This window comes from Staurois parvus, unplaced genomic scaffold (assembly GCF_062004578.1).
Source record: "Staurois parvus isolate SC_StPar_1 unplaced genomic scaffold, SC_StPar_1.0 ptg000223l, whole genome shotgun sequence".
Taxonomy (NCBI): domain Eukaryota; kingdom Metazoa; phylum Chordata; class Amphibia; order Anura; family Ranidae; genus Staurois; species Staurois parvus.
The window spans coordinates 975,710-991,286 of record NW_028318019.1 but is presented as its reverse complement, the minus strand read 5'-3'; the positions used below and the strand labels follow the sequence as shown (position 1 = coordinate 991,286).

General features: G+C 43.3%; 2 protein-coding genes across 2 annotated transcripts in view; one reads left to right on the top strand and one right to left on the bottom strand.

The window, feature by feature from the left end:
• Window positions 1-15,577, top strand: part of LOC149460654 (uncharacterized) — a 76,016-nt gene that overhangs the window by 7,122 nt on the left and 53,317 nt on the right. The window lies entirely within an intron of this gene.
• LOC149460655 (uncharacterized) overlaps window positions 1-15,577 on the bottom strand; it is a 111,350-nt gene that overhangs the window by 58,824 nt on the left and 36,949 nt on the right. The window contains exon 6 of the mRNA XM_089679394.1: window positions 5,388-6,159. Within this exon, the coding sequence (XP_089535520.1) occupies window positions 5,388-6,159 (772 nt within the window). The remainder of the gene's footprint in view (window positions 1-5,387; window positions 6,160-15,577) is intronic.

Sequence of the window (15,577 nt, the reverse complement as noted above, 5' to 3'; positions counted from 1 at the left end):
AGGGGGCTCCACGTGACTATCATTTCCCTCATAAATCCAAAACTTATAAGTATAGCCTGTTGTTCTCTCACAGGTCTTCTACATCATGACCCCATATCTGGCACGCTTGCTGGGGAGAGATTGTTTAAATGCAAGTCGGCCAGAAAAATTAATGAGGGACTCATCAACGCAGATGTTTTGCTGGGGAGTATAGACATCTGCAAATTTTTGGTTAAGGTGATTTGCGAGGGGCTGAATTTTGTGGAGCCGGTCAAATTCAGGGTCACCCCGAGGATGACAGAGTGTATTGTCATTGAAATGCATAAAACACATTATACTCTCATATCTATGCCTGGCCATGGCAGCAGAGAACACGGCATATGATGAATCAAGTCTCTGGACCAATACAACCGCAATTCATTTTTCTTTAGTAATGCCCATGTTGAGGGTTAAGCCCAAAAAATGTTTTAATTCGGAAACCGTATTGAGTTTCCATGCGAATGGTCTGGCAAGGTTTGAATTTGGGTTGGCAGTGATAAATTGTTCTGCATATAAATTGTTTTGATCCACAATCAATGCATACAGATCTTCTGTGAAAAACAGCTCCAAAAATCAAGGGGAGTTGTCAGGGTCCTGTCCACGGAAGGAGTTCTGGAAGATCTGGCATTTCTGCCAATACTCTACATGGCCGCAGAAGGATACATCAGCCTCAGTCTGGTGCCTGATGGCCTTTATAAGGAGGCTCATCCCTTTCTCTGGTTGCTGGATGATCTCTAGCTCCCCATGCCCTGTTCCTGTGTTTCTGACTTGTGATCTCCTGTTACCAATTCAGCTTGCTCCTTGACCTGTCTACTCTGATTTACCCCTGACTTCGGCTTGGCTTACGGATACTCTCTTTCTCACTCCTCTGTGTATGACCTCGGCTTTCCCATCTGACTACGTCTGCTCTGATTCCCACCTCGTACCTGACCGTAGCTTGAACCGACTACTCCGTAAACATCCAAATCCTGGAAGGGCTTGCATACCATGCACAGCTGCCTCCTGTCTGCAGACCTATCTCCGTGCACCAGCTGTGCTTCTGAGTGGACCACCAACCAGCACTCCTACAGGCGACCTGTGCAACTTTGGGCCTTGCTCCAGCTGTCCCACTTTCAGGGTAGTCTGGAACTTAGCCGCAAGGGAAGCCCTCTCTCCATTGGCCTCCATCACCAGGTACGTGATAGGAGTAGTTAAATTTGCTGTTTCCACCTGAATTCCTAGTTGGGCAGTGAATGGGGGAAGTATGGATGCTGCAGAATTTGTGGGCTGCTAATCGGGATTTGCAAGCACATCCGGAAGGACACCATGGGTTCTACAGGCCTGTGTGCGAATTCTTGGTGGCTGCTGGACACTACTTGTGCTCGCCACTGCACCAGCTTGTACTGCACCTGTGGGACTTGCCACATCACCAAGTGATACTCCAGTGCTGGTATGTGAAAGACCAGGATGTACTAGGCCGCTGGTGCTCTGTTGTTTCCTTAAATGGTACAGTCTTTTCCTTCATTTCACCAATTTGTGCTTCTAATTTCCTCAACTTTTTTTGTTTCCTTTTGAGTAGGAACATGACCAATTCTAGTCCTTTCTCATGGACAAAATTGAAAATATACGGTCCCGAAGATACATAAAAATGCCACAAAACCACCGGGCAGACCCATAGTAAACGGCATACAGTCAGTGGGGGCTAGATTGGGACATTACATAGATGAATTTTTGCAACCAGTGGTAAAAAGTACTACAGCATATTTACATGATACTAAACATCTGATTCAGGTGATGGAGGAATTCAAAGGAGGAAGAAATATTTATTTAGCAAGTGCGGACGTATCTTCCTTGTATACAATCATAGGGCATGAGGATGCTATAGAGGCAGTTGGATGGGGGCTCAGGAAGTACAGCCATCTGCCTTGGACTCAAAGAAAGTTTTTATTGGAATGTCTTGAATTTGGTTTGAGTCACAATTACTTCTGGCATGAGCACAACAAATATGAACAAAATAGGGGCGTAGCAATGGGTGCCCGCTTTGCACCAAGTGTAGCCAATATATTTATGGCACACAGGGAAGAAACGGAGGTATATCAAGAGTATCCGAAGGAGTTAAAAGTGTGTAAAAGATATATAGATGACGTGATTATTATTTAGGAAGGAGAGGAAAGCACCTTATTGAAGTTTTTAAACAAATTGAATGAAAATAATAAGAATATCAGACTTACATGGGAACATAGCAAGGAAGAAATACAGTTTTTAGATTTAAATATTAAAATTATAAATGGAAAATTTTTTAACTAAAACATATTTTAAAAGTGTGGATCGTAATGGATATATACCAATGGGGAGTTGTCATTTCCCCCCTTGGTTGTTTATCATCCCAAAGGGTCAGTTTGTGAGAGTCAGGAGGAACCGTACCCTAGTTAGTGATTATTTGGAAGTTGGGATCTAGATTTGTGGATAAAGGGTATCCTAAGGATATGATCACCCGGAGTATAGTAGAAGTGGGAAATAGGGATAGAAGTATATTCTTACAAGATAATAAGAAAGAAGAGAATACAGAGAACAACCTATCAATAATCTTAGATTTTAATATCCATTACAAAAAAATAGAATTTTTAGCAAACATTGGGGTATTTTAAGGGCAGATCCCATTTTAAGAGGTGTTTTACCAGCTGTTCCCAAATTTGTGTATAGAAAAGCACCCACGGTGAAATCAAAGGTGGTTAAGAGTGTATTAGATCCTCCCAGTCAGAATAAAGTCACGTTTTTACCCATGCAGAAATTGCTACGCCTGTATAGCCACTAGAAGATGAAATACCAGACGTAAGAACTGTATTGCTGATACTACTGGACAAGAGTTCATCATTAAAGACTTCATTTCATGCACAACAGAGGGGTAGTCTACTGCTTAGAATGTGAATGTGGATTACAATATATTGGCAGAACTAAAAGAGCACTATGGAAGAGACTCAGGGAGCACGTTCAAAACATTAGGAAGGGTTCCCTAAGCACAATGTCTCTAGGCAATGTACCACACATCACAACAAGGATCCCAGTAATATCAAATTCTGGGGGATAGAAAAATGTAAGAGACACTGGAGAGGCAGTAATACAATTAGATCCCTCAGCCAAGCCGAGTCACGTTGGATTTATTATATGAAAACTATGGTCCCTAGAGGGTTGAATGTTGAGTTTGATCTCAATTGTTTTATCAGTGATTTTTAATAAATATTTTAGTTTTTAGATCGTTGGCTGTCTATATATTTTTTATACATTTTATTATATATTCCATATATATTTTATTTTTTATTGTAATTGTATTTATGGAATTATGTTATTTATTTAGGTATCAATCTATGTTCATGTGTGGGTATACTGCATACACATGTGGTCATTTTTATTTTATTTATATACTTATTTTTTATTTATCATTTTTTGTCTTCAAAAGGTGTTCTGAGAGTTTTTTACATCGACATGGGTATACTTATATTTTTACGTATATAGTTATTTATTTTTATTCTTATATACACTTCATCTTTCTGGGGAGTGTATATGTTAGAATACATTTATTTCCACCTGGTTTATTCCCCTTTTTTAAATAGTTAATATTAGTAGAATTTATTTAGAGTTGTTTCAATAATAAAGGTTTTTTTAGTGATCATTTTGGATCCTGACTGTGTTGGGGTTTTTAGCTGGATCTAATGTCTTTTTCCTGGGTATGGAGGTTAGTTTATTATGAACATATATATATATATATAATACATAATACCGTTTTGGCTTCCATCCAATGGTCACGGCTAATTATTAGCCTGGGAGACCAGGTATGCGCCATATCTACATTTTTAGGCCTCTAGAAAATGGCCACGTGTCTGTTATCAGCTTGGGAGGCGGGATATGCGCCAATGCCAATATAAAAGGAGCAGCTGCGTCTCCTTGGCGATACCCCGAGGAAGTCACGAGACCACGTGACGCAACGCGTAGGTAACACCGATACGCAGCTTCCGGTACGAGTGACGCACGTCCGGTGGAGGACGCCATCTTAGTACACCCAGGAAGTACCACATGGATGCAGCATACCCACATATAGCAGGAGGAAGGGACTGCAGGTTCATGTGAGTGTACTTCCTATGTTTAAATAAGGACTGCATTATTAATAATACTACACTATGGAGGATCTTTTTATCACTCACTGGGATTGTGAGTAATATACCCTACAGAGTATCCTTATAAAAGGCAGAGGAGGAAGCATTTGGAGGCTGAACAGGAGACCGTTTATGATCCTTGGCTTTCTGGAGAGGTATTAGCCGGAGATATAAAGGATCCAGAGTGATCCTGAATACCTGTTGGGCCCTTTTGGGTCGCAGGAAGGAGGTGAGGAGGCACTGCAGCTGCAGTGGATTTAAAGTGTGACGGCACTTGCATGAAGTGATCACGTTTAACACATTGCATGGTGTTTTATCACATTTTATCTGCACTTGTTACTTTATGGACTTATTAGTACTTGTTATAAAAGGTTTTCTGATTGCTATCAAGGACACTTAACACCAGTCTATTTTATTATGTGTGTTTATCACCATTTTTAGGTCACTAAGGTGACCCATACACTAGTATTGTCCACGTTGTTATCACGGTTCTGATTAGCACTATATTGTTATGTATATTTTGGTTTGTTGATTTATTAGCACTTTATGAGTGTTTGGATACACATTCATTTTTATTCACTTTTGTAGTTAGCGCTGCACCATTCTTTTTCAATTGTTTTCTTGATCTGATTGGTATTATCATTGGGTGTTGGCCGCTATTGGTTAGGGGATTTCCGTATCAGCAAACGAGGATTTTTAGTTTTTCTTTTTACCCCCCAATAAGTACTGACCCCGGTCTGATCTGTCTACCCCGTTATAACTGAATTCTCCCCTCTCCATCCTAGTTTATATACTCCTCCAGCCTTCCCATAAATCCCTCCCCCAGCACAGCAGACCCCCATCCATGTAGGTGCAAACCATCTCTAGTATATAGGCTGCACCCCAATGAGAGTCAGCCCAGTGCTCTAGGTCAGGACTCCATTTTTATTCTTCTCCTGCCATCAATGGCCAACCCGGTCCCACACTTCATCCATGTCTTTGGGGGCCTCTGATCTCCTCATGAACTGTTTCTTCCATGATGAAGATCAGCCATGGAGTATATCTGAGGTGTATATCAGGGTGTGCTTCTTCCCCACATGAGAGCTGGGATGTCCAGCAACATTCATCTAGAATACATTTCCCGCACTCAAGGCTCTAATACACCTCCAGGGTTGTGTGGGACCCCTGAAGTACAGGAAGACAGGACTTCAGTGAGGAACATTTCCCTCACTCAGGACAGGAAAGTGGCTTCTCCTTCATGTGCAGTCTCTGATGTCTGGAAAGATGGGACTTTTGTGAAAAACATTTCCCGCAGTCAGGACAGGAATACGGCTTCTCCCCTGTGTGAGATCTCTGATGTTTGTTAAGACTGGACTTCACTGAAAAACATTTCCCACACTCAGGGCAGGAATACGGCTTCTCCCCTGTGTGAGATCTCTGATGTATGTAAAGATGGAACTTCACTGAAAAACATTTCCCACACTCAGGACAGGAATACGGCTTCTCTCCTGTGTGAGATCTCTGATGTGTGTTAAGACTGGACTTGTCTGAAAAACATTTCCCACACTCAGGGCAGGAATACGGCTTCTCCCCTGTGTGAGATCTCTGATGTATGTAAAGATGGGACTTCACTGAAAAACATTTCCCACACTCAGGGCAGGAATACGGCTTCTCCCCCGTGTGAGATCTCTGATGTCTGTAAATACTGGACTCATCTAAATAACATTTCCCGCACTCAGGGCAAGAATACGGCTTCTCTCCCGTATGACGTCTCTTATGACTTTGAAATTTGGACTTCACCAAAAAACATTTCCCGCACTCAGGACAGGAATACGGCTTCTCCCCCGTGTGAGATCTCTGATGTGTGTAAAGATTGGACTTCTGTGAAAAATATTTTCCGCACTCAGGACAGGAATATGGCTTTTCCCCTGTGTGAGATCTCTGATGTATGTAAAGATTGGACTTAACTGAAAAACATTTCCCGCACTCAGGACAAGGATACGGCTTCTCCCCCGTGTGAGATCTTTTATGCCTATTAAGATGGTATGTAGAACTGAACCTCTTCCCACACTCAGTACAGGAGAATCTCTTCCCTGTTGGAAGGCCGGCCCGGTCCCGCACAGTCTGAGGTTCCTCAGGATACGAGGAATCCGATGGTCCATCTACACTGGGTGGTGCCGGATGGACATTGGAGGGAGCCGGGTTTTCTCCTGGATTATACTCTTTGATGTCCTCATCTTCTACTTTCCAGTCTGGAGACAAAGTGAGACAATCCTCGGAGGTTTTCCTCATCTCCCGGCCATGGACTAAAATACAAAGACAAAGAGGATTACTAGACAGGAGCTGATTGGTTCCCCCAAACCAGGACTCCGCCCACATCAGGCAGCTTGGTCTCTGAGGAGCTTACAATTCCACCCTCAAGGGAACTAGGAAATGGCTCCTCTGATCTCCTACCAGGTCATTTCTTTATTCATGGACCTTAGTCAGAGAGTGAGGAAACAACCAGAACTGTCTTTTATAGGAGGGACAGTGATGAGGGGATTATAGGACGAGGGTCCCCACCCCCCCTCTATCACTCATCGCCATCTTCCCAACACAAGAAGTACTGCACTTCCTTATTTAGTCCATGATTTAGTCATGAAGAACAGCGGGGCTGAGCCCCACCAGAGGTCAGAGAGTGAGGATGGGGGGAGAACAACCAAGATGAAGACTGGACTGATCCTGAAGACCACCATCATTGGGGTATTGACTCCTCCCTCATTATCACTTTCTGTTTAAGGGTCCACAGTTGGAGGATGTTATCACATTATTATTACCATGTAAAAGTCTGTGCTCCAATCACATCATCCGATATAAAATGTCCAGCTGGTAGGAAATGGGGGGAACAAAAGAGAATCCATATTATGTGTATATATAGCAGTGGGGGGAGGGGGAGAGCAGAAGTCAGGAGTATGTAATGTACAACATAGAGTATATAGTGCAGGGGTCAGGAGTATGTAATGTACAACACAGAGTATATAGTGCAGGGGTCAGGAGTATGTAATGTACAATATAGAGTATATAGTGCAGGGGTCAGGAGTATGTAATGTACAACACAGAGTATATAGTGCAGGGATCAGGAGTATGTAATGTACAAGTTATATAATATAAGGATCAGGACTCACAGTATTAGTATTCTGTAATCAGTGGAAGTTTAACTGTTTACTGTAGACAACATGTAGAGGTGATCTGGGATTAAACCATCAAGAAACAGGTTAGATTGGAGGTGAGCAAATCCTTGGAGAGAGGGGTGGACGTGGTATACTTGGACAGAGGGGTTGCGGTGGACGTGGTATACTTGGACAGAGGGGTGGTGGTGGACGTGGTATACTTGGACAGAGGGGTGGCGGTGGATGTGGTATACTTGGACAGAGAGGTGGCGGTGGACGTGGTATACTTGGACAGAGGGGTGGTGGTGGACGTGGTATACTTGTGTGATGGATTTGGTAAAATGCCTATTTCGTTTCCTATTGAATATATATATTTTTTATACATATTTACTTTTATACTTTAATACTATTTCTTTCTTCATATTTATAAATGTTTAGTATGAATACATATGTTGTGTGAATATTTTCTGCCTGCTGGGTTTTGTGGTACTTTAAGAAATTCTTGCTTAAGAAATGTCTGCTCACAGGCACCGATCCCCCCTACCATCGTGCCAACTTGAGACAAAGGAATGTTTTCTTTCTATAAGATAAGGCCTGGAAGAAGATCACACCTATACCATGACGGAGATTGTTTTCGTGTGGAAATGACCAATCAAAGACTAATATAATGCTTATGCTGTTGTCACATGACTCTCACATCATTTTACATATATAAGTTCACTTTCTCATTATAATAAACTAGAAGTGTTCATAGACTGAACTTGTGTGTCAGTGTGAGACTCTTCCAGTGTGCGCACATTCCAAAGCTAGCTAGCAAAGATTAATTAGGAGAGGAGCAGATAATCAACGGACACTTTTGGTCTTTATCTAAATCAGCTGGTGCCGAGAAGCCCGGGACATGAACCCGCGAACAGCCGACCTGACAGGGCGTGAGGAATCACTCACAGGACTGGGAGAGCCTGATCAACTCTCGGAGCATGGTAAGATATATTTTGCTATCTTACCAGTGCTTATCCTGTCCTTGTTGATTCATTCCTGTGCCTAATACGGCTGCTTAAGGTCATTAAAGGCAGGTAACATTGATTGCCCGGAGATTATTTGAACTTTACCTGCATTGATTATCTGCTGTCTGGTTTATGTTGTTTGTGTTTGTTTTTATGTGTCAGTCTTGAGGTGGAAGAGGAGTGGACCTACTGAGGGTTTTGACACATAATTTCTCTTGGGTGTGGTAACCTTGTGTGTTGACCACAAGAGGAGGTGTCGTGTACACGTCACGGTAGTGTGGCAGCGGGGTGCCTTAGCCATGTTTGGGGCTAGGAAGAGTTACTCAGTGATCTGTACTCATAGCCCACCAAGATAGACTGCTATGTCATGTCCTAAATGTGTGTCTTTGAGTTAATGTTTGCCATTCATAACAGAAGGTTGGGGTTTGTTAAGGGTTAAGGAAAGTCTGGACATCAGCCTGTGAAGTGTTTTGGATTTCTGTTAAAAAGGACAGACAAGGGGGGAGGAGATGGGTCAGACGCTGATAAGACCCCTAGAAAGGAATGTTACCATGTGACCTGGTTGCACAGAGAGAAGAGGAAAAGTATGTGGAATTAAAGATAAGGAGGTTTAGGCTACAGTCAGAGGAATGGCAGGAAAAAAAAAGAGAAGAAAGATGTCTTAGTTGACAAAAATTTGCTGAAGACAGCAAGAAGTTTGGTAAAATGTAGCCAAAGTTATCCACAAAGAGCAGTGGACAGAACAGGTATTGCAACAGGGAAAAAAAAAAAAACTTTATGTGTACCATTAATGTGTTAAATATTGAAAAGGAACACCCACCACCCTTTTCCCTGCCCTTCCAGTTCCTTCCCAGCCCAGTGCACTTCCTGACGGCAGCCATCTTGCTGCACCTGCATTGTCACTTCCTGCCCAGCCCAGTGCACTTCCTGACGGCAGCCATCTTGCTGCACCTGCATTGTCACTTCCTGCCCAGCCCAGTGCATTTCCTGATGGCAGCCATCTTGCTGCACCTGCATTGTCACTTCGTGCCCTGCCCAGTACACTTCCTGGAGACGGCCATATTGGTACACCAAATTAGACAACTGGAAGGCCAACGCCTCGAGTGAGCCACCTCTACCCAGTGTGTCCGGTCTTACAAGTCAATGGTACATTCTACGTACCGCCGGATGTGCTGAGCAGAATCCCAAGTTGTCTATAGTCCACAGGACCCGAAGATATTGGACGTTTAAAAGGTACCCCCAATTATGGTGGAACTGAAGCCTGGAGCTCCCCTACCCAGGAAACCACAGTACCCACTGAAACCAGCGCAATCTAAGGCCATTTCAAAGCAGGTCAAGTCCCTTTTGGCAAATGGTGCACTCATACCTTGTACCTCTCCATACAACACACCTTTGTTCCCGTTAAAAAAAAAAGAAGACACCCAAAGGAGAATCAGAGAAGTACAGGATGGTACAGGACCTCCGAGCAGTGAATGAAGCCACTGTCTTAGAGACATTTATCGCCCCAAATCCCCACACTTTACTCACAGGGGTACCTCCAACAACAAAATACTTCAACGTGGTGGACCTGGCAAATGCATTCTTCAGCGTTCCCTTGTATCCTTCCTGCAGATACTTCATTTTTACCCATGAGGGACAGCAATACACCTGGGCAGTTTATGCCACAAGGGGCGCAAAATTCTCCAAGCCAGTTTGCCAAAGCCATGACCCCCATACTGGACACGTGGCAAAAGGAACATTCGGCAGTGGTCCTTCTTCAATTTGTGGATGACTTTCTCCTCTGTGCTGATGACCTGCCCACGGCTGAAGAAGCCTCGGAGAGTTTACTATGTTACTTGGCACACCAAGGCTGTAAGGCCTCTAAACCGAAGTTGTAATGGTGCTCTACAACAGTCATGTTCTTGGCCACTGCCTCTCACATGGAACAAGGCATCTTACGGAGGAAAGAGTTAAGCCCATCCAGAACCTGCCACTGCCGCTAGGCCAAAAGCCATTCCATGCCTTTCTTGGCCTCATATCCTACTGTAGGTCATGGACTCCTGATGCTTCTTGGTTTATGCAACCACTCTACAATGCTCTCAAGTCTGAGCCCTTCCATCTGTCCAAAGAGGCCGCCTCCAACTTTTTGGCTCTAAAACGCTTACTTTCTTCAGCCCCAGCCCTAGGTCTACCAGACTACGAGAAACCTTTCAAACTGTTCGTGTCTGAACGCCAAGGCCATGGCACAGGAGTATTGGCCCAGTCCCATGGTGACTGCCTACGACCCGTAGGTTACTACTCATGCCGTTTAGACCCAATGGCTAGAGGAGCACCCTCGTGTCTGCGTGCAGTTTTCGCTGCTCAAGCTCTGCTGGATAAGACCTCTGATATCGTTCTGGGACATGAACTTGTCCTCCTGGAGCCGTATGACATTGCTGCCATTTTAAACCAAGTCCAACCTAAACATTTGTCCACAGCGAGGCATCTTAGACTACAGTGTTCCCTCCAACTTCCTGATAACGTCACTCTCCTACGTTGCCAAACCCTGAATCCGGCCACTCTCCTCCCAATTGCTGAGGGGGGTAATGAAGGTAATGCAGAAAGTGGAGAGGATAATGGAGCCACTGAGCCTCATAACTATCTTGAAGTGATGAAAATGGAAACACCTCTGCAGGATCCAGACTTCACTTTCTTTGTTGATGGTTCCAGATATGCAGATGATGGAGGCAAATATTATACAGGATTTGCGGTCACTACTGCAGGCACAGTCCTACAGGCAAGAGCCCTATCGCCAGCAATATCTGCACAGGGAGCTAAACTTCAAGCACTCACAACAGCATGCCGGATGGTGGAAGGGAAAAAAAAAAGGTCCAATATCTACACAGATTCTAGACACGCCTTCAGGGTGGCCCATGATTTCGGATCTATATGGAAGGCAAGAGGATATATGACTGCGGCAGGTACATCCATAAGACATAAAAAAGCCATTGGACGACTGCTAGAAGCACTCCTTCTACCCACTCAAGTGGCTATTCTGAAGGTAAAAGCTCATGGGAATCTAAACTCCCAAGAAGCCAAAGACAATAATCTGGCAGATTTGGCGGCAAAACGAGCGGCCATGAAACCACCAGAAATAGAAGGAGAGGTGACCGGAGAGTGGGAACCAATATTCATCTTACAGACCTTATCTGTGGATAGAAGCTACCTCAAGGAACTCCAAGAAGCAGCAAGTTCAGAAGAAAAAGAAAGCCGGAGAAGAGCTATTCTCAAAAACGGTCTGTTTGATTGTAACAAGAGGCTTTGTTTATCTATATATGGTCAATGGTGGAGAAAGATCTGGGGGGGTCAATAATGGAGAAGAATCTGGAGGGGTCAGTGGTGGAGAAGGATCTGGGGGGGTCAATGGAGAAGAAGGATCTGGGGGGGTCAATGGTGGAGAAGGTTCTAGTAGATCACAAGCTTAATAATGGCAGCAATGCAAAGCTGCGGATTCCAAAGCGAGCAAAATCCTCTCTGTATTAGGAGAGGTATAGACTCCAGAGAGAGAGATATCACCTCCCCTCCCCCCCTACCCCCGGTACAAATCATTAGTAAGACCTCATCTTCAACATGCAGTTCAGTATGATCTCCATGTATAATACATAAGGGGGATATGATCTCCATGTATAATACATAAGGGGGATATGATCTCCATGTATAATACATAAGGGGGGATATGATCTCCATGTATAATACATAATGGGGGATATGATCTCCATGTATAATACATAAGGGGGGATATGATCTCCATGTATAATACATAAGGGGGGATATGATCTCCATGTATAATACATAAGGGGGGGATATGATCTCCATGTATAATACATAAGGGGGGATATGATCTCCATGTATAATACATAAGGGGGATATGATCTCCATGTATAATACATAAGGGGAATATGATCTCCATGTATAATACATAAGGGGAATATGATCTCCATGTATAATACATAAGGGGGGGATATGATCTCCATGTATAATACATAAGGGGGGATATGATCTCCATGTATAATACATAAGGGGGGATATGATCTCCATGTATAATACATAAGGGGGGATATGATCTCCATGTATAATACATAAGGGGGATATGATCTCCATGTATAATACATAAGGGGTGATATGATCTCCATGTATAATACATAAGGGGGGGATATGATCTCCATGTATAATACATAAGGGGGGGATATGATCTCCATGTATAATACATAAGGGGTGATATGATCTCCATGTATAATACATAAGGGGGGGATATGATCTCCATGTATAATACATAAGGGGGGGATATGACCTCCATATATAATACATAAGGGGGATATGATCTCCATGTATAATACATAAGGGGGGGATATGATCTCCATGTATAATACATAAGGGGGATATGATCACCATGTATAATACATAAGGGGGGATATGATCTCCATGTATAATACATAAGGGGGGGATATGATCTCCATGTATAATACATAAGGGGGGGATATGATCTCCATGTATAATACATAAGGGGGGATATGATCTCCATGTGTAATACATAAGGGGGAGATATGATTTCCATGTATAATACATAAGGGGGATATGATCTCCATGTATAATACATAAGGGGGATATGATCTCCATGTATAATACATAAGGGGGATATGATCACCATGTATAATACATAAGGGGGGATATGATCTCCATGTGTAATACATAAGGGGGGATATGATCTCCATGTGTAATACATAAGGGGGAGATATGATCTCCATGTATAATACATAAGGGGGATATGATCTCCATGTATAATACATAAGGGGGGGATATGATCTCCATGTATAATACATAAGGGCGATATGATCTCCATGTATAATACATAAGGGGGGATATGATCTCCATGTATAATACATAAGGGGGGGATATGATCACCATGTATAATACATAAGGGGGATATGATCTCCATGTATAATACATAAGGGGGGGATATGATCTCCATGTATAATACATAAGGGGGATATGATCTCCATGTATAATACATAAGGGGGGATATGATCTCCATGTATAATACATAAGGGGGATATGATCTCCATGTATAATACATAAGGAGGGATATGATCTCCATGTATAATACATAAGGGGGGGGATATGATCTCCATGTATAATACATAAGGGGGGATATGATCTCCATGTATAATACATAAGGGGGGGGATATGATCTCCATGTATAATACATAAGGGGGGATATGATCTCCATGTATAATACATAAGGGGGGGATATGATCTCCATGTATAATATATAAGGGGGGATGTGATCACCATGTATAATACATAAGGGGGGGATATGATCACCATGTATAATACATAAGGGGGGGATATGATCTCCATGTATAATACATAAGGGGGGGATATGATCTCCATGTATAACACATAAGGGGGATATGATCTCCATGTATAATACATAAGGGGGGATATGATCTCCATGTATAATACATAAGGGGGGATATGATCTCCATGTATAATACATAAGGGGGGATATGATCTCCATGTATAATACATAAGGGGGATATGATCTCCATGTATAATACATAAGGGGGGGATATGATCTCCATGTATAATACATAAGGGGGGATATGATCTCCATGTATAATACATAAGGGGGGATATGATCTCCGTGTATAATACATAAGGGGGGGATATGATCTCCATGTATAATACATAAGGGGGGGATTGCTGTAGGAAAGTCCTGGATTCTTTCTTGGATACACAGAATATAACTGGATATAACATTTATAGGGAAAGTTGATCCAGGGAATATCCGATTGCCTCTCGGAGGATCAGGAAGGAATTGTTTCCCCTGCAGGAGCAGATTACATCGTGCTTTGCTGGGTTTTTTCCTTCTGGTGGATCAGCTGTGGGTGTCGGATTATAACTTTTATTTTTAATGGTACAACTAGATGGACTGTCTTTTTTCAGCCAGACTAACTATGTAACTATGTAGGTCCCACACCGCTGCCTCCCATCTCCTGAGACTGCACTCAGTGACTTGGGTCTGAGACACTACAGACATATCCCTCCACCCGGCACAGCCAGCAGATAACAGAGAAGGTCCCCTGGAAGAGAAATCCAGAAATACAGGACGGGGAACACAGCTCAGGAAAGTGACCAGGGGATTACAGGCTGATATCACCCAGTCCCCGCCCTACTCTGGACCAATCAGTGAGCAGTATGGGTGGAGGAATGGATTTAGTGTTCATGACCCACCTGTGCTGATCTCTGTAGGAGTGTCCTCCTCTATAAATGTCCCCGTTATTCCATCCTCCTCCATAGACTGCTGATCATCCCTCACATACGCCTCTTCTTCTTCTGCTTTCACCTCAAATTCTATATCGATTGGATCTCCACTCTAAATCAAGGAAATGAGAGAAAATATCATCTGTAAAATATAAGGTCACATAAAATATCCACACATTGTCTCTATGAATCCATGTTCTAGATGCTCCATCCCACCAACCTTGCAATGGGGAGGGATGGTGTGACCTTCCTGTGTGGAATCCCGGGAATACAGAGGACGGCGACATCTCTCTGGTGGGTTCCTGTAGCTGGATGACTCCACCATGGTGTCCTGGTATAGATCTTTGTGTTCTTTTAGAAGCTCTGACTCCTCCATCACCCCATCCTCATCCTCTTTTATCTCTTCTTTAACTTCAACTTTAGGATCTCTCAGGTTTCCACTCTGAATATATAATAAAAATGCCATCAATGGTAACAATGCAGATAATGTACAGATCCTAATGATACTATCAGTGATTGTTCCTCATCTACCTGATGATGGTGAGGGATGGTGTGACCTTCCTGTGTGGAATCCCGGGAATACAGAGGATGGGGACATCTCTCTGGTGGGTTCCCATGACTGGATCCATCTGTAGGAAACACACACACTGACTGAATCCATTGTTTCTATGTGTTTATCAGATGATGGGGGATCTAGGTGGATCCTCCGTACTGCTCTCTCCTTTACAATAAAGTCTCCTCTTACCCGGTGATGTGAGGGGCGGCTGATTGTCCATCATGACGTCCTTGTAGAGATCCTTGTGTCCTTCTAAATACTCCCACTCCTCCATGGAGAAATAGACAGTGACACCCTGACACCTTATAGGAACCTGACACACACAATGATACAGTCACCATCCAGACACATCCCTTGTCTGTTACTGGAGAATGTCCCAGAATTCCCGGCACCACTCACCTCTCCTGTCAGCTGATGGACCATCATGGTGGTCAGTTCCAGAATCTTCTGCTCTTTCTC